Genomic DNA, 26,405 nt, shown 5'->3' on the forward strand with positions numbered 1-26,405 from the left:
CTCCTGCCTCAGCCTCTCCGAGTAGCTGGGACTACAGGCGCCCGCCACCACGCCCGGCTAATTTTTTGTATTTTTTAGTAGAGACGGGGTTTCACCATGTTAGCCAGGATGGCCTCGATCTCCTGACCTCGTGATCCGCCCGCCTCGGCCTCCCAAAGTGCTGGGATTACAAGCGTGAGCCACCACACCCGGCCCATCACTGCCATTCTTATGCATTTATCATCACAAACCAGAAAATCAAATAATAGTAATCATACCATTAAAAATATAAAATGACATAGTATCGGGAAATGTTATTTTTCTAATTTTTAAACATATTTTATTCCACATACAAATGATCTGTTTAACAAACAGCAAAGCTTATAGGGAAACCTGCTTGTTAAAGTCAGAGACAGAAGAAAAGAAAGAACGCCTTCGGGACAGAGTCTTACTACAAATCCTCAAAAGGTTTCAGTCCCCAAAGTTCTACTGGTAGAACTCAATATTCTTCAAAAATCACACCCAGAACAGAACTGGCATGCTCTAATGAAATGAGATGTTATCTCCTCCTCCCCAGTGCCGCCTTCTAGAGAACTCCCAGAGGCCTTCCTGACCCTCAGCGCTACAGCAGAGTGGGTGCAGAGTGGCTGTTCAGAGCTCCAGGCTCAACCTCCCACAGCAATCTGGCTCCCTGTGGCCCGCAGAGCCTCCCACACCTGAAGTGCACATGGGCTGCCTGCTGGGTCAGCACTTGTTGAGTATGCCGGGCAGCCTGAGCACCAAGAAGGGGAACGCAGAGCCTCAGGCCGGCAGCGAAGCACACAGCTCTCCGTGATGGCCTGTTCTGAATCCAGTCTGTGGTCTTCCTCCTCGTGCTTTTTCCTCCTGCTTCCCTGTCCCTGCAATAAGCCACCTGCACAGAAGCAGGAGACCTGTGAAAGAACCAGCTCTCGGCAGCTAGGTGGGAAGGGGCCATAACGGTGTATATGGGGGCTGGGCACAGTGGCTCATGCCTGTGATCCCAGCACTCTGGGAGGCCAAGGTGGGTGGATCACTTGAGGTCAGGAGTTCGAGACCAGCCTGGGCAACATAGCGAAACCCATCTCTACTAAAAATACAAAAATTAGGCCGGGCGCGGTGGCTCACACCTATAATCGCAGCACTCTGGGAGACCAAGGCAGGTGGATCACCTGAGGTTGGGAGTTTGAGACCAGCCTGACCAACACGGTGAAATCCCATCTCTACTAAAAATACAAAAATTAGCCAGGTGTGGTGGTGCACATCTGTAATCCCAGCTACTCGGGTGGCTGAGGCAGGAAAATCACTTGAACCTGGGAGACAGAGGTTGCGGTGAGCCAAGATCACGCCACTGCACTCCAGCCTGGACGACAGAGTATGACTCTGTCTCAAAAAAAGATAAAACAGAAAAAGCAAAAAACAAAAATTAACCAGGCGTGGTGGCACGCACCTGTAGTCCCAGCTACTCGGGAAGCTGAGGCAGGAGAATAGCTTGAACCTGGGAGGCAGAGGTTGCAGTGAGTTGAGACTGCACCACTGCACTGCAGCCTGGGCGACAGAGCGAGACTCCGTCTAAAAAAAAAAAAAAAAAAAGAAACCATGTACACAGGAAATGTGAAGACGGCATGAAAGCTGGGCTGTCTCCAGATACATTCAAGCCCAAAGCTGACTCCTCTCTCCAAAAGGCAGCAGCTATACAACCCTGTCCTGGGCACTTAGAACAAAGAGGCAGAGTGCTGTGCCTGGCAGAGGCGGCAGGTGCTGGAAGCACACGACCCCCCTCCAAAACACAACAAAGGTTCCATACTTGGAATGGTGCCTCCGCCACGGGGAGACAGAAGGTCCTCCGCAACTGCTATGTAGGTGTCCTGCTCCCAGCCAGAAACCACTCCAACAGCTGCAAGACACTACATCTTTTAAGGATGCACAAAAAACCTTTACTGTCAGCAGACAAGTAGTCCACGTCAGCCTGCGGAAGAAACAGGCTCTGGCTCTGGGGTTAAGGATGGTCCAGGGTTGTGAGCTCAGCTAGGACATGTGCTGAGCTTTATACCCGTAAAGAACAGACCATCAAGCCATACAGGTTTAAATGAAGCAATGTATTGCCTCACAAAACCAAAGGTCTACAGCAGTGGTTCTTAACTGGGGAAATTTTGCCCCCAGGGGACATTTGGCAATATGTGGAAACATTTCTGGCTGTTACAACTTTGGGTGGAGGAGGGGGTGATACTGGCATCTACTGGACAGAAGTCAGGGAGGCCAGGATGGGAATAAGCATCCTACAGAGAGCTGGGCACAGTGGCGTGCGCCTGTGATCCCAGCTACTCGGGAGGCAAAGGCGAGAGGATTGTGTGAGGCTGTAGTGAGCTATGACTGCATCTGTAAACAGCTCCTGCACTCTGGCCTGGGCAACATAGTGAGACCCTGCCTCTTAAACAAAACAAAACATCCTACGGTGCACAGACCACCACCCACCTGCAGCCAGAATGTCTGCCATGCCACAGCATGCCAAGGCTGGGAAGCCGGGGCTAAAGGAGCTCATTTCTGCATTTGGTTCCTGCAAGGGCTCAGTGACATCCCCCAAAGATCCAAGCCTTCTGGTGCTTTACATGCTGCCAATGATGAGTTGACTCTTCTTTTTTAGACAAGGTCTTGCTCTGTTGCCCAGGCTAGAGTACAGTTGTGCAAACACGGCTGAACATGACCCCAGGTGCTCCAATTCCAGGCTCCTTCCTGAATTCCACAAATCTGAATTAGACTATCCTCCAACATATTTGCTTCCCAGGCATGTCTTAGGCGTTGGGAAAATCTAGCCTAAGTACAAGAATGACCCCGAAACACAAGAGTAATACGTAAGGCAGAACTGTGATGTTTGGCAAAAAGCAATTCAATACTTTACATGCTGATCAGGTAATGAAATGACATGCCTTCCTTGCCATATAAAGATAAGTAGTTATTAAAGTTAGTGACCAAGGAATAAACTGATCCTTTATGAGACAAGAAACAGAGGGAGGTCACAGGGTAGAGATGAAGGTGAAACACTACAGACCCTTCCATTAAAATCAGTGCGTGCCAGGTGAGTGCAGAGTGTGGCCTCAACCTGGTGGGCTCAAGCAATTCTCCTGCCTCAACCTCCCAACTAGCTGGGACCACAGGTACACACCATCACACCTGGCTAATTTTAACTTTTTTTATAGAGATGGGGTCTGGCTATGTTGCTCAGGCTGATCTCAAACTCCTGGCCTCAAGCCGTCCTCCCGCTTCAGCCTCTCAAAGTGCCGGGATTATAGATGTAAGCCAGCACGCCCTGCCAGTGAGTTGACTCTTAACCTATCTTTCCCTGTCGTGGCAGTGTGTATTCCTTTTTATCTCTTTGTATGAGAAGAAAACCTTTCCAGAAGCCACCCTGCAGCCTTCCTGCCATATCTCATTGGGCTAGAGCAGGTCATGTGCCCACCTCGAAATTAATCCCTGCCAAGGAAAACAGGATTTTTAGGATGAAGTCCTAGAACAATAACATTTAGTGCTGGGGCCCCCACCCTGCAGCACATGACCACCTGATCCCCAAATATAACTGGGGTTCTCTACTGGCAAGAAAGAAGAGGGGAGAATGGTTATCAGGTGGGTAACCAGTGCGTCTGCCCCAATCTCAGAAGTAAGTGGTGAGTCTGAACATGACCCCAGGTGCTCCAATTCCAGGCTCCTTCCTGAATTCCACAAATCTGAATTAGACTATCCTCCAACATATTTGCTTCCCAGGCATGTCTTAGGCGTTGGGAAAATCTAGCCTAAGTACAAGAATGACTCCGAAACACAAGAGTAATACGTAAAGCAGAACTGTGATGTTTGGCAAAAAGCAATTCAATACTTTACATGCTGATCAGGTAATGAAATGACATGCCTTTCTTGCCATATAAAGATAAGTAGTTATTAAAGTTAGTGACCAAGGAATAAACTGATCCTTTACGAGACAAGAAACAGAGGGAGGTCACAGGGTAGAGATGAAGGTGAAACACTACAGACCCTTCCATTAAAATCAGTGCGTGCCAGGTGAGTGCAGGCACTGGGCCTGGCCCACCCAAATCACGGCTCCCTTCTTCTTCAGTTAGGGCTGCAGCTGGGCCATGGCTGCCCAGTCCCCCTGGGAGGCATGGGTGGACATCACACGTGCCATCAGGACCTGGCTGGTTAAAACCTCAGTATGTGTGCTTCTCTGTGTCCTTCTCTCTTCCTGTGGGACAGAATGGCAATGAACAGAGAAACTGTGAAAGCCATGTGTTCAAGAAGACAAGAGTCCTGGGCCGGGCGTGGTGGCTCATGCCTGTAATCCCAGCACTTTGGGAGGCTGAGGCGGGTGGATTACCTGAGGTCAGGAGTTCATGACCAGCCTGGTCAACATGGTGAAACCCCGTCTCTACTAAAAACACAAAAATTAGCCGGGCGTGGTGGCACACGCCTGTAATCCCAGCTACTCGGAAGGCTGAGGCAGGAGAACTGCTTGAGCCTGGGAGACGGAGGTTGCAGTGAGCTGGAGGTTGCAGTGAGCCAAGATCGTGTCACTGCACTCTAGCCTGGCTGACAGAGCAAGACACTGTCTCAAAAAAAAAAAAAAAAAAAAAAAGAAGACAGAGTCCTAGCTTGAGTTTCTGGAATGACCATGTAGAAGAGAGCTACCCACCCATCTGAATAACATGCTTAACTGATACACGAGTGAGGATAAACTTCAATTATATCAAGGACATTGATTTTGGACTTCTTTGTTACAGCAGCCAACATTACTGTGGTTAACACACTGATAGTAACATTGCTATTCAACACTGTTCCAGGAAATGCTAGCAAAATATTAGAAAAAAATACAAATCAGTATTGGCTGATGGTACACCTGTCTACCTGAGGAAAATAATCCCATTCACAATAGCAAAAACACATGTATAAAATACTTAATATACTTGAGGAACAGGAAGGTCTTATTTAAGAAGAACTCTTAAGGACATAAGTGAATACTTTTTTTTTTTTGAGACACAGTCTCACTCTGACAACCCAGGCTGGAGTGCAGTGGCATGATCTCGGCTCACTGCAACCTCCACCTCATGGGTTCAAGCGATTCTCATGCGTCAGTCTCTCGAGTAGCTGGGATTACAGGTGCGTGCCACTATGCCCAGCTATTTTTTTGTATTTTTAGTAGAGATGGGGTTTTGCCATGTTGGCCAGGCTGGTCTCAAACTCCTGACCTCAGGTGATCCCCCCGCCTTGGCCTCCCAGTATGCTGGAATTACAGGCATGAGCCACTATGCCCAGCCACATTTTTTCTTTTTCTTTTTTTGAGACCGAGTCTCACTCTTGCCCAGGCTGGAGCACCGTCTATTGCCCAGGTCTGATCTCAGCTCACTGTGAGCTCTGCCTCCTGGGTTCAAGTGATTCTCCTGCCTCAGCCTCCCAAGTAGCTGGGACTAACAGGTGTGCGCCACCACACCCAGCTAATTTTTTGTATTTTTGGTAGAGATGAGGTTTCACCATGTTGGCCAGGCTGGTCTCGAACTCCTGACCTCAGGTGATCTGCCTGCCTCGGCCTCCCAAAGCCCTGGGATTACAGGCGTGAGCTACCGTGGCCAGCAAAGTGAGTACATTTTAATGAATGATGGAAACTACCACATCTCTATATGGAAGGGCCCAAGTGTGTAAAGATGTCACTTCTTCCCAGAATAATCTAAATTCTTATTACCTATAATGGTTAATATCAATAACCCCCTCTAGTTTTTTTTTAACTTTATAAATTATCCTAATGTTCCCAACATGGGAATAGTGGAGAAATTCTGGAATCAGAAGAGTGACAAGATTGGGGTAGAGAATGTGGTCCTGCTGGATAAACACATGACAAAGTACAGCAGGTGACAGGCTGTGGCTCTGGCATCTGTGCAGGCAGAGGAGAGGGGCAAATAAAGGCCAGCACATACCCCTGTGTCCAGAGGCTTCACTGTACGTCCACTGACCCAGCTACTCCACCTCTAGCAATTTATCTTGACAAAAATAGCCATGTATGTAAAGATGTTCATTACAGCTTTATTCAGAGTCATGAAAAACTGGAAATACACTAGTCCTACAATAAGGGGCTTCGAGATCTTGTCCACTCCTATACAGTTCCCCCTCCCTTTCTCTCTCACACACACAAGATTGAGTGGGCTATATGTAAACTGTTCGCCTGTCCTTTTTTCCCCCTTATTTATAAAAAGCATTTTTCATGTTAGTAACTACCAGTCTACTTGGTTCCATGGCTGTGTGCATTATATTGTCGTTCCATGACTCACTTCACAACTACTCCCCTACCAGGGGTGGCCACTCCCAATTTTTTGCTATTACATACAATAAAACAGTGAAGATTCTTACAGTGATCTTTATGTTATGTGTCTACGGAATTAAACCAAAGTTACAATGACCACTTACTGACTTTCTAATCATCTGTCATGTACAAAATGCAAAAGCCACGATAAGAGAGTATTACACTGTCATTAAAATGACCAAAGTGAAAAAGACTGACCACACCAACTGTTGAAAAGTATCACGGAGAACTGGAGCTTTCATACACTGCAGCTGGGAATGTAAAACGATACAACCACTTTGGCAAACAGTTTGGCAGCTTCTTAAAAATTAAACATATACCTACTGGAAGCAACCCAAATGTCCACTAATGGGAAATGGATAAAGAAATTGTATATATCCATGGAATCTTACTCAGCAGTAAAAAAGTAGGAAACTTTGATGTACACAACAGCCTGAATGACTCTCGAAATAGCTTTGCTGAGTGAAAGAAGCCAGACCAGAAGAGGAGAGAGAGGGCACATACTGTGGGATTCCATTTATATAAACTTTCAGAAAATGCAAACGAATCTATGGTGACAGAAAACAGATCAGTGGTTGTCTGGGGACGAGGGAGGGAGGGAGAGGACAAAAGGACAGGAGGAAACTTCCACGCTCATTGTCTTGATAGTGGTGATGGTTTCACAGGGATAAACCTTATGTCAAAACTCTTTAAATTATACACTTTTAAATGCTTGCAGTTTATTGTATGTCTAATAAAGTTGGAAAGAAATTTAAAAGGAAAAGACTATTTTTAAAAGATAGGTAAATGGGAATGCCTGTATGTGACTCAAATACAAGCTTGAATGTTGGTATTCCTGTTCAAACAGTTGCTTTTTTTCTGAAAAATACAAGTTTAACTTAGTTCCTTCTGTATTAGTTGGCCCAGGCTGCCATAACAAAATACCACAGAGTGGGCGGCTTAAACAACAGAAATTTACTTCTCCCAGTTCTGTAGGTTGGGAGTCCGCAGTCAAGGTGCCAGCAGTTTCGGCTCTCTTCCTGGCTCGCAGACAGCCATCTCCTCACTGTGTCCTCACACGGTGCGAGGTGGGAGGAAGTCTGTCCCTTCCTCTTCTTTTTTTTTTTTTTTAAGAGACTCCTGGGCTCAAGCAAACCTCCCACCTCAGCCTCCCAAGTAGCTGAGACTAGAGGTGCATGCTACCACACCAGGCTAATTTCGTTTGTTTGTTTGTTTTTGTAGAGATGGGGTTTCCCCACGTTGTCCAGGCTGGTCTCAAACTCCTAGGCTCAAGTGATCCACCTGCCTTAGCCTCCCAAAGTCCTGAGAGTACAAGTGTGAGCCACTGTGCCTGGCCTCTTCCTATTCTTATAAGGCCACAGTCCTATTAAATTAGGGTCTCATCCTCATCACCTCATTTAACTTAAATCATCTGCCAAAGATCCTACCTTGATATACAGCTACACTGGGGTTAAGACTTCAGCATATGAGTTCGAGGGGGAGGAGGAGAAACACAATTCAGTCCACAGCACCTTCCACACCAAGGCCTGACACAGAGTTTCTAGCTCATAACTCTCTTGGCAGAATTTATATAGTGTAGGTGGGTTACAAACCCTTTCCCTTATCTATAAACTCAATTCTGTTAGGTTACTGGATGTTTTAGTCTATTTTCTGTTGCTTATAACAGAATACCTGAAACTGGGTCATTTATAAAGAAAATAAATTTACTTCTTAGTTACAGAGGCCCAGCTCAAGGGGCTGCATCTGGTGAGGGCCTTCTTGCTGGTGGAGACTCTCTGCAGAGTCCCGAAGTGGTGCAGGATATCACGTGGCAAGGAGGCTGAGCATGCTAATGCTAGCTCAGGCTTCTCTTCCTCTGCTTATTTAGCTACCAGTTCCTCACCCAGGATAACCTATCAATGCATTAATCCATACATCGAGTAACTCATTTATGAGAACAGAGCACTGATGATCTGATCACCTTTTAAAGACCCCCCAACCCCAATATTGTCATATTATTTTTTTATGACAATATTGTCATAAAATGGGGTTTCACCATGTTGGCCTTCCTGAAAGGAAAACTTCCTGAAAGGAAGAATGGCAAAAATATTCCTTCACTCAAACACAAAGTAAATAGACTATCCTGGCTACAAATTATTGAAAAGCATATCAGACTCTTCAGCAAAGAGAAATGCTCTTTTCAAAAAGACCACCTCGACCTTACAGTGTGAGTGGCCCTCGCTGAGGCTGCTGTGAAGCCTGGGGTAGCAGTGCTCTCGAACATCCTCAGCTCCTTCAGATAACCTGGGGGAAGGGGCGAAGCTGCAACGTCATCAGGGCCCCAGCATGGCACCCACAACAGAATGACAGCAAAAGATTCAGCAGCCTTTGCCACACCTTAGAAATGGGAGTTAGGACTGGGCACGGTGGCTCACGCCTGTAATCCCAGCACTTTGGGAGGCCGAGGCAGGCGGATCACCTGCGGTCAGGAGTTCAAGATCAGTCTGGCCAACACGGTGAAACCCCGACTCTACAAAAAATACAAAAAAATTAGCCAGGTATGGTGGCACATGCCTGTGATCCCAGCTACTCGGGAGGCTGGGGCAGGAGAATCACTTGAACCTGGGAGGTGGAGGTTGCAGTGAGCCAAGATTCGCTCACTGCACTCCAGCCTGGGCGACAGAGTGAGACTCTGTCTCAAAAAAGAAAAGAAACGGGAGGGGAGGGAAAAAAATGGGAGTTGGATCTGCATCTTCTAAATCCCGGTGCCAAGAGCATCAGGACACTGCCAGAGACAAATGCATGCTGGGCTGGCCCCTCTCCTGCAGAGGTGCAGGATCTAGTTTAATGTGAAGCCAGTCAAGAATTCCCATCAACAGCATCCTTTCCATTTGGTCTCTTCTCAGAAGGCAATTCAGGCCCTTATCATTCCACAATGACCCTGGCCCTGCATTTACCTGACCACCTCCACCCTCACGGTCATAGCCACAGAGATTAACAGAACAAAGGTTGCTGGAAAATGGCTAAAATCATAGCCCCAAATTTAGGTGTCATGCTCTAACAGATGATGCCCTACAAGTGAGATGCTGAGATGAAACCAGGCACCCTGCAGGCTGAGAGATGCAGCTCATACACGAGGAGGCTGGCAGGGCTCGTGGCCTTGTTCTAGGCCACTGAGCATGCAGGGTCTGGCCAGCAGGGATAAGGAGTGCAGAGTTAACTGTGGCAGGAGCACCAAGGCTCCAGTGAGGGAGGAAGGCTGAAAGGACCATCCCCAGCAGACATGTAGGATACCCCCACAATGCAGTGCCCCATGAATAAGCTGGTGCAGAGCTCTTGACATGCGGTGGAGGGGGCACAAATCACCTGGAAGGCTTTCCTGACTCAGCAGTTCTGGGTGCTTAACTGTATCACCACACACACACACACACACACACACACACACACACACACACAAACACACACCCCAAAGTCGAAGCTCCTCACCGGGCTCCTGGACCACGAACAAGACTAAAGAAATCACACTTCCTCTGTTCCTCCACAAGGTGTGTGATAAAGGCCATCTGGGCTTCCACCAGAGATCAGCTTTGTAAATAGGTGACAGGTGGAGAGACAGCCTGCACCTCCTATCACACTCTGTCATGGCTGAATTGTATCCCTCTCAAACTCCTATGGCAAAGCCTTTCCTGACCTCCACCTGAGACTGGGACTGTATTTAGAGACAGGTGTTTTTTTTTTCTTTCTCTTTTTCTTTTTTTTTTTGAGACAGAGTCTCACTCTGTTGCCCAGGCTAGAGAACAGCAGTGCCATCTTGGTTCATTGCATCCTCTGCCTTCTGGGTTCAAGTGATTCTCCTGCCTCAGCCTCCTGAGTAGCTGGGATTACAGGCATGCGCCACCACACCCAGCTCATTTTTGTATTTTCAGTAGAGACAGGATTTCACCATGTTGTCCAGGCTGGTCTTAAACTCCCAACCTCAAGTGATTTACCCATCTTGGCCTCCCATAGGCCAAGGGATTACAAGCATGAGCCACCATACCCGGCCGGAGACAGCATTTTTAAAGAGGTAATCAACGTAGAATGAAGCAGTTAGGGTGAGCCTTAATGCAGTCCGACTGGTGCCCTTGTAAGAAGAGGAAATCTGGGCCAGGCACGGTGGCTCACGCCTGTAATCCCAGCACTTTGGGAGGCCGAGGCGGGCGGATCACTTAAGGTCAGGAGTTCGAGACCAGCCTGGCCAACATGGTGAAACCCCATCTCTACTAAAAATACAAAAATTAGCTGGCTGTGGTGGCAGGAGCCTGTAATCCCACCTACTTTGGAGGCTGAGGCAGGAGAATCGCTTGAATCCGGGAGGTGGAGGTTGCAGTGAGCTGAGATCGTGCCACTGCACTCCAGCCTGGGCAACAAAGTGAGACTCCATCTCAAAAAAAAAAAAAAAAAAAGAAAAAAAAAAAATCTGGATACAGATACACCCAGAGGGATATCCTGTGAGGACCAAGGGAGAAGACACCATCTCCAAGCCAGGCAGAGAGGCCTCAGAGGAACCAACCCTGCCAACATGTTGATCTTGGACTTCTGGCTTCCAGAACTGTGAAAAAAAACAATCTGTTGTTTAATCCACTCTGCCAGTGGTATTTTGTTATGGTAGCCCTAGCAGACTAACACAGACTCCAGGCTGAAGAGGATTTATGTGAACTAATACCAGTCAACAGAGAAGAGGAGTTGATTCAGGCAGGGGTAAAAAATCAGGATCCCAGCCAGGCACGGTAGCTCACGCCTATAATTCCAGCACTTTGCAAGGATCACTCGAGCTCGGAATTTGAGACCTGCCTGGGCAACATAGTGAAACCCTGTCTCTACAAAAAGAAAATACAAAAATTAGCCAGGCATGGTAGCGCACACATGCCTGTAGTCTCAGCTACTTGGGAGGCTGAGGCAGGAGGATGGCCTGAGCCCAGGAGGCAGAGGTTGCAGTAAACTGAGATCATGCCATTGCACTCTACCCTCAAAAAAAGAAAGATTCTGTTGGACTCACCCAAGTTTTTATTAATTTATTTATTATTTTAGTTTTTGGTTACCCAGGCTGGAGTGCTGGAGTGCTGGAGTGCAGTGGTGCAATCTCGGCTCACTGCAACGTCCGCCACCCAGGTTCAAGAAATTCTCCTGCCTCAGCCTCCCAAGTAGCTGGGATTACAGGTGCCTGCCATCACGCCAGGCTAATTTTTGTATTTTTAGTAGAGACGGGGTTTCGCCATGTCAGCAAGGCTGGTCTCAAACTCCTGACCTCAAGTAATCCACCCACCTCGGTCTCCCAAAGTGCTGGGATTACACGTGTGAGCCACCACGCCTGGCCTCTCACCAAGTTTTTAGGTAAAGAGGTCTTGCAGCCAATCTGTAAAGGGCTGGAGTAGTTCACTAGGTCTCCAAGCTCCAGCCCGTGTTCTTCCCACCACACTGCAGCACTAATTCTGAAACACACCATCAGGAGGTTCTGCTTTAAACAGGAGGTGCTTGTAGCCAACTGATGAAGACTCCGGAAGCTGAACTGTGTGACCCCACAGACCTCATGCTGCCCTTCCTGTTCATGGCTGCTCTGTGAAACCGTAGTGTGTCATCAGATAAAAGCAGTGAAAAAAAAAAGTGGTTCATTTAGGACCATTATGAGTTTTTTTTTTTTTTAAAGAGCTTTAATGATAAGATTTTTAAATCTAGAGTTAATTTATTTCTATTAGCCTTCATTTCCAAAATCAAAGCTGTAAATCACGCTTGGTAGAGCACTTGGGTTCAGGGCTCAAAAGGCACTTGATTAAAATGTTTTTCTTGGGCTGGGCAAGGTGGCTCACGCCTGTAATCCCAGCACTTCAGGAGGCCGAGGCAGGTGGATCACGAGGTCAGGAGATCAAGACAATCCTGGCTAACATGGTGAAACCCTGTCTCTACTAAAAATACAAAAAAAATTAGCCGGGCGTGGTGGCGGGCGCCTGTAGTACCAGCTACTTGGGAGGCTGAGGCAGGAGAATGGTGTGAACCCAGGAGGCGAAGCTTGCAGTGGGCTGAGATGGGGCCACTGCACTCCAGCCTGGGTGACACAGCAAGACTCCATCTCAAAAAAAAAAAAAAAAAAAAAAAAAAAAAAAAAAAAAAAAGATAAACTATTCTCTAACACAGAAAAATTCTAAAAATGATGCTGAAACATTGAGCAAGTTTGAAAATGATACCATTAGAATCTGTCTACAGCTGGACATACCAAGACCTTCTAGAAACCAGTTTTCTTGGTTGAAAAAAGGGTTGACTGGATGAGTCTTCTCCAAATCTAAGGTTTATGCATTATAACATTTAGTTACCTACCTTAAAAAAAAGAATGTTGACCCTAAGCTTTTGTGTCCTATATCATTGTTTAAATCTGTATTATAAAGAATTTTCCTAATTCAACTCTCAACTCTTTTTTTGAGACAGAGTCTCGCTCTGTCCCCAAGGCTGGGGCGCAGTGGTGCAATCTCGGCTCACTGCAACCTCTGCCTCCCAGGTTCAAGCGATTCTCCTGCCTCAGCCTCCCAAGTAGCTGGGACTACAGGCATTCGCCACCATGCCTGGCTAATTTTTTTTTATTTTTAATAGAGACAGGGTTTCACCATGTTGGCCAGGCTGGTCTCAAACTCCTGACCTCAGGTGATCCACCTGCCTCGGCTTCCCAAAGTGCTGGGATTACAGGTGTGAGCCACTGTGCCCCACCCAACTCTCAACTCTTACTCACTGAATTTCTGTGCATAAGTCCAAGAAATGTGACGATCACCAAAGCCTTAAAAAAATTCCTTTTTTTTTTTTTGAGCCAGGGTCTCACTCTGTCACCCAGGATGGAGTGCAGTGGTGCAAGAGCTCCAGGCTGAGGCTCCAGGGATCCTCCCGCCTCAGCCTTCTGAGTAGCTGGACTACAGGTGTGCACCACCATGCCCAGATAATTTTTGTATTTTTGTAGAGACAAGGTTTCGCCATGTTGCCCAGGCTGGTCTGAAACTCCTGGGCTCAAGTGATCCTTCTGCCTTCAGCCTCCCAAAGTGCTAGGATTACAGGCATGCACCACTGCACCCAGTGAAGAAAATTCTTTATTCATATCAACTCCTATCAGGGACTCTTGAATACAGAAGTTGCAAGTTTCACAGAACCAAGTATTCCTGATGCTGATCAAGATGTGCTCCCTCCAGCACCATCCAAACCCTCCACATCCAGTAATGGCACGAACTGATCTCAGGCCTAATGGTGCGGGCATCCACACTGGCTCTTGAGCTTGCTGACGGCCCGGGGGATTCTTGCAATGGGTGAGGCAGAGGTTCCCTTGCTCACAGCCTCCCTGGGAGGAAGCTCAGTGGCTTCCCCTCCCCGCCAGAGCAAAATCCTATCAGTGGCCTGACCCTGCTGTATCTCTAGTCACTCTGTCCTCTGGCTACTCCTGTCCCCTTCCCATGCCTTGGACACAGGCCCATGCCCCAGATTGCCCTTCCCCCCAGCTTGCTCACTTCACCCTGACCTCTGCTTTAAGGTCACGCTGTCAGTTCCCCCTCTGTCTAAAATAGCACTCCCTCCTCCTTCCTCCATACCCCACTTCCCCAATTTATTTTTCTTCTTAGCATTCAGCATCTGACATCACACAGTCATCTGTCGTCTGTCTCTCGCCAAGAAAGCGTCGTTTCTTTCCATGAGAGCAGGGGCTTAGTGTTCAATGCCTTATCCCCAGCACTGAGGTGTTAATAGATCTTGTCTTACCACTGTCATAGCATTCTAGGGCTGCTATAATAAAGTGCCACACACCAGGTGGCTTCAAAAACAGAAATGTATTCTCTCATGTTAAGTCTGAAATCAAGGTGTCAAGAGAGCGGCTTCCTTCTGAAGGCTGCATAGACAATCTGTCCCGCGCCTCTCCCCCCGCTGCTAGGAGTTTGCTGTCACTCTTTGGCACTCTTTGGCTTGTAGACACATCTTTCTGGTCTCTGCCTTCATCCTCACGTGGTGCCTTCCCTCATGCATGTCTGCGTCTACATTTCCCCTTTTTCATCAGGACACCAGTCACACTGGATTAGGGCCACCCCCTAATGACCTCCTCTAGCTCGATTAGCTCTGTAAAGATGCTGTTTCCAAATCAAGTTACATACTGAGGTACTAAGGGTTAAGACTCCAGGGTTTCTTTTAGGGAGGCCAAAATTCAATCCATAATAACCACTCAGTTGCCATAAGACACTGGGCAAGCGGGTTAACCTTCACCGGTAAAACAGGCCTAATAATTGCACCTACTGCATTTGGGTGATGGAGACAGGGTCCCTGGCAGCAAAGAAGCACAGCCCTTTCCCCTTACATGAGCTATACAGATATTGACATGAAGAAGGCTGGAGGCTCTGCTCATAAGCATGGGCTTTGGAACCAGGCTGGTCGGGGTCTGAGCCCTCTCTCTGCCACTGGCTGGCAGTGGCCTTGCACAAGTGGTTGAACCTTAGACGGATCTCAAGATACATTTTAAGTATTATACAATAATGCACATCAACTCCTTAGCATGCAGTGAGCTCTCCATGAATGTCAGCCGCCTCAGGCAAGGCAGAGGTAGGGACTGACAGCATCACCTTTGTCTCAACCATATATTGCAAATTCTTCAAGGTGGCTGCTTGAACTCAACAGTTAATCACAGCAGCAGGGAACAAGAAACGAGATCCAAGAGGAGACCATGGTGGGATTCCTCAGGTAACAACCCTAACAAAAGTTATGTCTTTTTTTTTTTGAAACAGGGTCTTGCTCTGTCACTCAGGCTGCAGTGTAGTGGCATGATCATGGCTCACTGCAGCCTTGATCTCCTGGGCTCAAGCCATCCTCCTACTTCAGCCTCCTGAGTAGCTGGGAGAACAAGCAAGCACTACCATGTCTCATCATTTTTATATATATATAAAATATATATATATAATATATATATAATATATATATAATATATATTATATATATTATATATATAAAATATATATATATAATATATATATTATATATATAATATATATTATATATATATAATATATATATTATATATAAAATATATATATTATATATATAAAATATATATATAATATATATATTATATATAAAATGTATATAATATATATATTACATATATAAAATGTATATATAATATATATATTACATATATAAAATGTATATATAATATATATTACATATATAAAATATATATATAATATATATATTACATATATAAAATATATATAATATATATATTACATATATAAAATATATATATAAAATATATATATTATATATATAAAATATATATATATATATATTTTTTTTTTTTAGACAGTCTCACTCTGTCACCCAGGCTGGAGTGCGGTGGCATGATCTCAGCTCACTGCAACCTCTGCCTCCTGGGTTCAAGCAATTCTCTTGCCTCAGCCTCCCGGGTAGCTGGGACTGCAAGCGTGTGCCACCGTGCCCAGCTAATTTCTGTATTTTTAGTAGAGACAGGGTTTCACCGTGTTGGCCAGGGTGGTCTCGATCTTTTGACCTTGTGATCTGCCAGCCTCGGCCTCCCAAAGTGCTGGGATTACAGGCATGAGCCACCGTGCCAGGCCTAGAATAGAAATTTCTTCCAAAAATATACACAAATGCCCAACAAGCATATGAAAAGATGCTCAAAATTATTAGTCATTAGGGAAATGCAAATCAAAACCACAGGGAGAGCTCTACCAGTGGAATTTGATGGCGTGATGTCTCACAGAAAGTTCTCCACTCCCAGACATGGGTCCCTCTGCTTCCTGCCATGGGAGTGGAGAAATAGGCATCGTGGGAAGGTGAAGAGCTTCCCTAAGGATGACCCTTCCAAGCAGGTCAACGTCACAGCCTTCCTGGGATACAAGGCTGGCATGACCCATATCACACGGGAAGGCGACAGGCCAGGATCCAAGGTGAAAGAGAAGGAGGTGGTAGAGGCCGTGACTACTGTGGAGACACCACCTATGGGGGTTGTGGGCATTGCGGGCTATGTGGAAACCCCTTGAGGCCTCCGGACCTTCAAGACCATCTTTGCTGAGCACATCAATGATGAGTGCAAAAGGCGTTTCTCTAATAACCGGCATAAATCTAGGAAGAAGGCCTTTACCAAGTACTGCAAGAAATGGCAGGATGAGGATGGCAAGAAGCAGCCAGAGAAGACTTCAGCAGCATGAGGAAGCACTGCCAAGTCACCCGCGTTGCTGCCCACACCCAGACATGCCTGCTTCCTCTGCGCCAGAAGGCCCAGCTGATGGAGATCCAAGTGAACAGAGGCACCATGGCTGAGAAGCTGGACTGGGCCCAGGAGGGGCTAGAGCAGCAGGTACCTGTGAACCAAGCGTTTGGGCTGGACGAGATGATCGACGTCATCGGGGTGACCAAGGGCAAAGGCTACAAAGGGGTCACCAGTTGTTGGCACACCAAGAAGCTGCCCCACAAGACCCACCGAGGCCTGTGCAAGGTGGCCTGGATTGGGGCATGGCATCCTGCCCATGTGGCCTTCTCCATGGCATGCGCTGGGCAGAAAGGCGACCATCACTGCACTGAGATCAACAAGAAGATCTGTAAAATTGGCCAGGGCTACCTTACCGAGGATAGCAAACTGATCAAGAACAATGCCCCCACTGACTATGTCCTGTCTGACAAGAGCATCAACCTTCTAGGTGGCTTTGTCCACTATGGTGAAGTGACCAATGACTCTGTCGGGCTGAAAGGCTGTGTGGTGGGAACCAAGAAGCGAGTGCTCATTCTCTGCACATCTTTGCCGGTGCAGACCAGACGGTGGGCTCTGGAGAAGACTGACCTTAAGTTCACTGACACCACCTCCAAGTTTGGCCATGGCCGCTTCCAGACCATGGAGGAGAAGAAAGCATTCATGGGACCACTCAAGAAAGACCGAATTGCAAAGGAAGAAGGAGCTTAACTCCAGGAAAGTTTTGCACCTGGTGGGGTCTCAATAGAAGTTTTTTTTTTTAATTATTAATTTAAAAAAAAACCACAAGGAGAGACCACTTCACACCACTAGTATGGTTATCATTTAAAAAAACTGAAAATAGGCTGGGCACAGTGGCTCATACGTGTAATCCCAGCACTTTGGGAGGCCGAGGCAGGCAGATCACCTGAGGTCAGGAGTTCGAGACCAGCCTGGCCAACATGGTGAAACCCCATCTGTATTAAAAAATAAAAATAAAAAATTAGCCAGGCATGGTGGCTAATGCCTGTAACCCCAGCTACTCAGGAGGCTGAGGGATAAGGAGGTGGAGGTTGCAGGAGCCAAGATTGCACAACTGCTCTCCAGCCTGGGTAACAGAGCGAGTGTTAAAAAAAAAACAAACTGAAAATAAGTATTGGTGAGGATGTTAGGAAATTGGAACACTCACGCATTGCTTTTAGTGGATATGTAAAATGGTGCAACTGCTGGGGAAAAAACTGAGTGGCTCCTCAATAAGTTAAACATAGCGTTTCTGTATGTCTCAGCAATGCCACTCCTAAGAATGCACCCCAAAGAACTGAAAACTGAGGTTCAAACAAAAGCTTGTACACGAATGCTCATAGCAACACTATTCACAATAGCCAAAAGGTAAAAATCTAAATGTCCATCAACTGATCAAGGGATAAAGAAAAATGTGGCTTGGCGCGGTGGCTCATGTCTGTAATCCTAGCACTTTGGGAGGCCAAGGCAGGCAGATCACTGGAGGTCAGGAGTCCCAGACCAGCCTGGCCAACATGGTGAAACCTTGTCTCTACTAAAAATACAAAAATTAGCTGGGTGTGGTAGTGTGCACCTGTAGTCCCAGCTACTCGGGAGGCTGAGGCAGGAGAATCGCTTGAACCTAGAAGGTGGAGGTTGCAGTCAGCCGAGACTGTGACCCTGCACTTCGGCCTGGATGACACAGTGAGACTCCATCTCAAAAAAAAAAAAAGAAAAGAAAAGAAAAGAAAATGTGACTTACCCATATAATAGAGTATTATTCAGCTATAAAAAGGAAGGAAATTCTAACACATACTATAACATGGATGAACCTTAAGAACATTATGCTAAATGAAATAAACCAGTCACAAAAAGCCACATATGGTATGATTCCATTTCCATGAAGAGTCTGTTGACAGGGAAAGTAGATTCGTGGCTACCAGGGCTGGGGGAGGGAGGAATGGGGAGGAACTGCTGAAAGGGTGTGCGTTTCCTTTTGGAGTGATGAAAATGTGTGAACTAGAGAGTACTAATGGTTGCACAACATGGTAAATGTACTAAAGGGCACTTAACTGTGCACTTTAAAATGGGTAAACGGTGAATTTTGTGTTATGTGAATTTTATCTCAATAAAGAAAAAGAAAAAACAGAAATAATGAAGACTGTGCCCTCCCCAACAATAAATATGCTGTTCGGCTGGGCGCAGTGGCTCATGCCTGTAATCCCTGCACTTTGGGAGGCTGAGGTGGGCGGATCACTTGAGGTCAGGAGTTCGAGACCAGCCTGGCCAACATGGTGAAACCCCCATCTCTACTACAAATACAAAAAAATTAGCCGGGCCTGGTGGCGGGCACCTGTAATCTCAGCTACTCGGGAGGCTGTGGCAGGAGAATCGCTTGAACCTGGGAGGCTGAGGTTGTCGTGAGCTGATATCGCGCCACTGCACTCCAGCCTGGGTGACAGAGCAAGACTGTCTCAAAAAAAAAAAAAAAAAGTAGGCTGTTCTTACACTCCAGGAGGGCTGAGTACTGAAACAGTGAAACATCCAGAAGAATGTGGGACTCAAGGCGGTTCTACTGCTTCTCCCTTTCCCCTCAAAAAGCAATCTACCTTCATGCAAGTCTGCGAATGCAATCTGCATTCACCTAGAGAATTCCTGAGATAGAGCTGTACAACCAAAGAATTTGCAAGCTCTTATTTCCTGTTTTAAAGACCTTAGGAACATTTATCCACCCCAGCCAGCACAGAGCCGTGACATTTACATGTTGTAAATATGCCTTGCAAAAGACCAGCAGCTTACTGGCCACGAGCCGTAAGAACTGCCTATCTGCAGCGTGCCTGATAGCCATCTGTCAGGGCTGGAGGGTCAGGCTGCTGAAATTCTTCACTCACCCCAATTCCCCTGGTGTGTTTGACCTGGGGAGCTGAGATCTGCAGAGTAGAGTTAGACATCTCCTAACTCCCACCTGGCACTTGGGCTCCAAACTCAGGTCCTGTCCGAACAGTAACAGAGCCAGGTACAGCTTCTCTAAGCCCAGATATCACCTACCTACATGTTGTAGTGGTCATCTGAGCACTTGAAAGTCCCTGTGTCACTTTCTTTCTGGGAAAGAAAGGATGGGAAAATATAATGCTTCCATCTATACGTCACTTATATAGCGGTGTGGTTCCCAACCTTTTTGGCACCAGGAACCAGTTTCGTGGAAGACAATTTTTTTTTTTTTTTTTTTTTTTTTTTGAGACGGAGTCTTGCTCTGTCGCCCAGGATGGAGTGCAGTGGCGCAATCTCGGCTCACTGCAAGCTCCGCCTCCCGGGTTCACGCCATTCTCCTACCTCAGCCTCCTGAGAAGCTGGGACTACAGGCGCCCGCCACCACGCCTGGCTAATTTTTTTGTATTTTTAATAGAGACAGGGTTTCACCGCGTTAGCCAGGATGGTCTCGATCTCCTGATTTCGTGATCCGCTCGCCTCGGCCTCCCAAAGTGCTGGGATTACAGGCGTGAACCACCGCGCCCGGCCACGTGGAAGACAATTTCTCCACAGATGGGGTGGCGGAGGGGTGGGAGGGCAGATGGTTGGTTTTAGGATGAAACTGTAGATCTGCTGTCGTACCACCTCAGATCATCAGGCATTAATTAGATTCTCATAAAGAGTGGCCAGGCATGGTGGCTCACGCCTGTGACCCCAGCACTTTGGGAGGCTGAGGCGGGTGGATCACTTGAGGTCAGGAGTTCGAGACCAGCCTGGCCAACATGGCGAAACCCAGTCTCTACTAAAAATACAAAAATTAGCCAGGCATGGTGGCGCATGCCTGTAATCCCAACTACTCGGGTGGCTGAGGCAGGAGAATCGCTTGAACCTGGGAGGTGGAGGTTGCAGTCAGCCGAGGTTGCGCCTTTGCACTCCAACCTGGGCAACAGAGTGAGACTGTCTCAAAAAAAAAAAAAAAAAAAAAAAAGATTCTCATAAAGAGCATGCAACCTAGAACCCTCGCATGTGCAGTTCACGATAGGGTTCATGCTCCAGTGAGAACCCAGTGCCACCACTAATCTGACAGGAGGCGGAGCCCAAGCAGTAATGCTCGCTTGCACCGCTCGCTCGCACCGCTCACCTCCTGCTATGCGTCCCGGTTCCTAACAGGCCATGGACTGGTACCGGTCAGCGGCCTGGGGGTTGGGGACCCCTGATATAGAGTACAAGGTGAAGCCCACGTTTGACCAGTTTTGGTTTTCCTAGATCTGACCCCATACACACACACACACACACACACACGCACACACGTATGCACACACATGCACACACATACAAGTTTTGGGCAGATTTCAATATTTATTTCAACTTTTATTCTTCTAGGAGTTACCAGACAGCAGTAAAAGGATCAAAAAAGTAGATCAAAGAAGAAAAATAAATAAAAATCCTAAGGAGTCTACAAAGAACAGTCTCTGAATACCTAATTTGACAATTTTAAATTTTATCTTGTCTAGACATTAACATTGTTAAGAAGAAGACTTCAACTGTATGAACACTATATATATTTTTATGCTCAGAAAAAGCTGGAAGGAGGTAATACATTGATAGGTTAACAGTGGGTAACACTGGAGGACAGAATTACGAGTGGTTTTTTTCTTTTCTATATTTTCTAATTGTTGTAATCATCATTGTATATTTAATGGTATTTCCTTGAAATAATATAAAGATTATACTGTATAATATGTAATAATATAAAGATTATAAAATAAAAATAATATAATCATGTAATTTCTTGTAGTAATAAAAAGACAATTACGTCCCCACCTCCATGCAATCCAAATAGGATACACCCTACATACCTTGTTGAGTTTGCCAAGTGAAGATATGAGATCCGCCCATTCACTCGAGGACTCAAAATTTCTCAAAGCCTTTTCAATCACTGAAGAGTAGCTTCTGTATCTGTAATCATTTAAGAGCTCCTGCTCTTCTGGATCCATCTTACATTCTCACAGCAGAAAAGTATCTGAAAGCAAATCAAAAAATAACCAAATGAGAGAGCCATTCAGGGATACAAATCATTCCCAACCCAGAGCTACAGAAGACACGCGTCCACAAACACAACTGTGCACAAACTCACTGGGCAATCCTGTTCAAATATTTAGCAAGGCTTCTGGGCCAGGCACTGTGGGAGATGAAAGATAAATAGTTCCCGCCCTCGTGGATTCTGGGAGAGAACAGGAAACAGGAGCAGACAGCATAAAAGTGCTAGGGCTCCAAGTAATTTACAAAATTAATTCCAGGATCAAAGCTCCAAAGCTGCTAGACTATATGTTGCTGCCAGCTGGTAATTTTGAATGAGTACGGCCCCTCCCATCATATGGCATTTTTAAATTTTTTATGTTTTTTTAGAGGCAGGGTCTTACTCTGCCACCCAGGCTGCAGTGCAGTGGCGCGATCACGGGTCACTGCATCCTCGACTTCCTAAGCTCAAGTGATCCTTCCTTCCACCTCAGCCTCCCAAGTAGCTGGGACTATTGGGATGCATTACCATGCCTGGCTGTTTTATTTAAAGTGTGGCAGGCATCTACCCAACATGCCTTGTTCTCCTTTTCTGTACTAAGGGAGCACTGGTTTTGTTCACGGTAACACTGTAATTCCCAGACTCCCTTGCATCTAGGTGGCCATGTGATAGCTCTTGACAATGAGATGTCAGTAGAAGCCGTGGGTCAAAAAGGCTTTTGGAAAGGAGGCAGACTTCCTGGCATAAGCCTTTTGTCCTCCATTGTTCTTCTTTCTGCCTAGAACAAAGGCATGATGTTGGAGTGAAGCTACATCTTGCACCTGTCATGAAACATGCACGAAAGCCACATACTAACGATGGCTGAGTAGAACGACAGAGCCCCTGCGGCCCCAGATGGCATGATGAAGGCACCACACGCCAACCCCGGATGCTGTAATGTCTGGTGTATGTTTTCTGCACATAACAGCTAATTTGTTTAAGTCACTGTTCAATCAGGTTTTCTGTTACAGCCAACCACAATCCTAATTGATATATGAGGACAAATGGTATTTCACCAGTACTGCTCAGTCTGAAAGGAAAGACAAATACAGAGCAATGCTATATAGTTAAACATGAGTGAACGCGGTTAGCTGGGTAGATTGCTAAACAAGTTGGATGTAGTCAATCAAATAAAAAGGCAAATATGGTAAACGGAAGAAACTGAACTGAAGGTACAACACGTTCTTTAAGCTTGAGTCTTTCATTTACGGGCCAATACAGTTATAAAAATTTCATGAAATCTCATACTTCAATTTCCGATCACTCCAGACCCAATCCAATCTTCACCAGGCCACCACTACTTTCTTTCTTTCTTTTTTTTTTTTTTTTTTGAGACAGAGTCTCACTCTTGTTGCCCAGGCTGGAGTGCAGTGGCGCAATCTTGGCTCACTGCAACCTCTGCTTCCCTGGGTTCAAGCAATTCTCCTGCCTCAGCCTCCCAAATAGCTGGGGCTACAGGCACGTGCCACCATGCCCAGCTAATTTTTGTATTTTTAGTAGAGACAGGGTTTCACTGTGTTGGTCAGGCTGGTCTTGAAGTCCTGAGCTCGTGATCCACCCACCTCAGCCTCCCACAGTGCCGGGATTACAGGCGTGAGCCACTGCGCCTGGCAACCACCACTACTTTCACATCACCGATGGCAGAGGTCCTTTCTGTTTCCTCACTTTACCTCTCAGTAGCACGCTGCGGCAGACCACTTCTTTAAGCAGCCTAGCAGCCTCCGCTTGGCCCACACACTCCTCCGGCCCCTCCAGCCCCAGAGCTTGTTTCCCACCTACCTCTCTGAACTTCTTTCCTCCTCCTCTACCAACTGCTAAATACATTCCCTGGCGGCTGGGCATGGTGACTCACACCTGTAATCTCAGCACTTTGGGAGGCCAAGGCGGGCAGATTACTTGAGGTCAGATGTTTGAGACCAGCCTGGCCAACATGGTGAAACCCCATCTCTACCAAAAACTAAAAATAAGAAATAGCTGGGCATGGTGGCACACACCTGTAGTCCCAGCTACTTGCGAGGTTGAGACATGAGCATTGCTTGAACCCAGGAGGTGGAGGTTGCAGTGAGCTGAGACTGCACCACCATACCCCAGCCTGGGTGACAGAACAAGACTCCATCTCAAAAAAAAAAAAAGTGAAGACTTTGGGAGGTGATTATGTCATGGGATTAGTGCCCTTTTAAAAGGGACACGAGCTGAACACAGTGACTCACATCTGAAATCCTGGGAGGCCAAAGCAGGTGGATCACTTGAGTCCAGGAGTTTGAGACTAACCTGAGCAACATGGTGAAACCCCATCTCTACAAACAATACAAAAATTAGCAGGGTGTAGTGGCACATGCCTATAGTCCCAGGTACTCAGGAGTCTGAGTTGGGAGGATCACTTGAGCTTGGGAGGTTGAGGCTGCAGTGAGCCACGATTATGCCACTGCACTCCAGTCTAGGCAACAGAATGAGACCCTGTCTCAAATAAATAAATTAAATTAAAGAGACCCAAGGGAGCCTGGCTGTTCATTCCACTGTGAGGATACAGCAAGCAGGCCCCACCAGACACTGAATCTGCCAGCACCTTGATCTTGAACTTCTCAGCCTCCAGAACGATAAGAATACACTACTGTCACTTATAACAGAAATACCTAGTTTACACTATTTTGTTGGAGCAGCCTAAATTAACTAAGACAAGTATCCATCCACAAAATATGGTCTATCCACAAAGGAACGCTGAGGCAATGGAAAGGAACCAAATACTGATACACGCCGCAACATGGATGAACCATGAAAACACACACTTAGTGGAAGACGCCAGACACACAAGACCAGACACTGTATGATTCCATTGATATGAAATGCCCTCCACAGGCAATCTAGAGAGAAGGCAAGTAAGTAGGTTAGTGGCTGCCTGGGGTGCGATGAAAACGGAGTAATGGCCATTGGGCATGGCGATCTTTCTCAGGTAAGGCAAATGTGCTAAAATGGGATGATGGCGATGCTTGCACAACTTTGTAAATGTATGAAAAATCACTGAAAGTATCTGGGCACAGTGGCTCATGCCTGTGATCCCAGCTACTCCAGAGGTTGAGGTGGGAGGACTGCTTCTGCCCTGGAGCTTGTGACCAGCCTGGGTAACATGGCAAGATCCTGTCTCAAAAACAACAACACTGAATTATATACTTGAATGAATTTTATGAGCTGCAAATTATAGTGCAATAAAGCTGTTTAAAAAAATAAAACTAGGCCAGGTGTAGTGGCTCATGCTTGTAATCCCAGCACTTTGGGAGGCCGAGGTGCGTGGATTACGAGGTCAGGAGTTCGAGACGAGCCTGGCCAACATGGTGAAACTCCATCTCTACTAAAAATAGAAAAATTAGCCGGGCATGGTGGCTGTAATCCCAGCTATTCAGGAGGCTGAGGCGGGAGAATCACTGGAATCCGGGAGGCGGAGGTTGCAGTGGGCTCAGATCGCACCATTGCACTCCAGCCTGGATGACATAGTGAGACTCTGTCCCCACCAAAAACCAAAAACCAAAAACAACAGTAAACTCTCAATTCCATCTGCTCAACATGCTCCTTCTCCCATCTTTCCCTTCTCAGAAAGTAGCCCCTTCACCTGTGGGATCATTCTAGACTCTTCCTTCTCTTCATCTGCCGTGCTCAACCCCAGTCCTGTTTGCCTCTTCTTCCTAAACACCTGTTGACTCAATTGCTCTCCATCACCACACCGCAGTGTGGGCTGCCTGTTGCCTGCATGTTTGCAGAAGCTTCCCAATGATTCTCCCACACTTGCCCCTTTCCAGTGCCTTTACACACAGTGCTCCAAGAATCCTTTTAAAACATAATGCATACAACTGCCATGTTTAAAATTGTTTCCATAAAGCTTAAAATAATGCCAGGTGCAGTGGCTCATGCCTGTAATCCCAGCACTTCGGGAGGCTGAGGCAGGTGGATCACCTGACATCAGGAGTTCGTGACCAGCGTGGCCAACATGGCGAAACCCCGTCACTACTAAAAATACAAAAATTAGCCAGGTGCGGTGGCACATGCCTGTGATCCCAGCTACTCAGGAGGCTGAGGCAGGAGAATCGCTTGAACCTGGGAGGTGGAAGTTATAGTGAGCTGGGATTGTGCCACCGCACTCCAGCCTGGGTGACAGAGACTCTGTCTCAAAAAAAAAAAAAAAAAAGAAAAGAAAACTTAAAATAGAACCAAACAACCCCTTTTCCAGCTTACAAGACTCTACCCACCTGTCACTGCACCCTCCAACCCCAAGACAGACCCATCCTGCCACAGAGCCCCTGCATATGCGTGCCTCTCTGCAAAAATATACTGCACCTTGCACGCCCACCCACAAAATAAGACCGCCTACTCATTCCTGGGAAAGCCTGTCCCTTTTTCTGAAATAACTGCCTTCACACATTTTGAAAATATTAAGGAAAAGATGGTAATGAGAGCTGGTAGTTTGTTCCTTTTGCCAAGTAAAGACTAAGAAGTTGATATATCCAAACGGTCCATACTATTTTTTTTTTTCCAGAAAATTCAGTTCTGAAACCCAGCATCTCTAAACCACCGCAATACTCCAATGGTGCACAGTCTGTTCACTCTACTAAGTGTCTAAACATGGGGGAAAGAAACATAAATAAGACAAGGTCCCTACTCTCATAGTTCATAGCCTAATAAAAGTGGAAGTACCTAAATACCTAATTTCAGTTTAATGTGGCACACGTAAGTGTCAGAGGGTGGACAAAGTGGCCTTGCTCCTTTTAACACACATAAGTGACAGAGGGTGGACAAAGTGAGAGTCTGATGATACCAAGAGGAAACTCAGCCACCGGCAG

At 46.5% G+C, this 26,405-nt stretch overlaps 1 protein-coding gene and 1 pseudogene across 4 annotated transcripts in view; one reads left to right on the plus strand and one right to left on the minus strand.

Annotated features, from left to right (window-relative positions):
* The window catches only part of DOP1B (DOP1 leucine zipper like protein B), a 135,346-nt gene that overhangs the window by 105,585 nt on the left and 3,356 nt on the right, over positions 1-26,405 (minus strand). For all 4 annotated transcript variants that reach the window (XR_008657863.2, XM_055279637.2, XM_055279638.2 and 1 more), the window contains exon 2: positions 21,377-21,540. Coding sequence is in view for 3 of the 4 variants with exons in the window: in XM_055279637.2 (XP_055135612.2) it covers positions 21,377-21,514 (138 nt within the window). In the remaining variant the exon portion in view is untranslated. The remainder of the gene's footprint in view (positions 1-21,376; positions 21,541-26,405) is intronic.
* LOC129482970 (large ribosomal subunit protein uL3-like) lies at positions 16,057-17,307 on the plus strand (annotated as a pseudogene).

This window comes from Symphalangus syndactylus, chromosome 5, assembly GCF_028878055.3.
Source record: "Symphalangus syndactylus isolate Jambi chromosome 5, NHGRI_mSymSyn1-v2.1_pri, whole genome shotgun sequence".
Classification (NCBI taxonomy): domain Eukaryota; kingdom Metazoa; phylum Chordata; class Mammalia; order Primates; family Hylobatidae; genus Symphalangus; species Symphalangus syndactylus.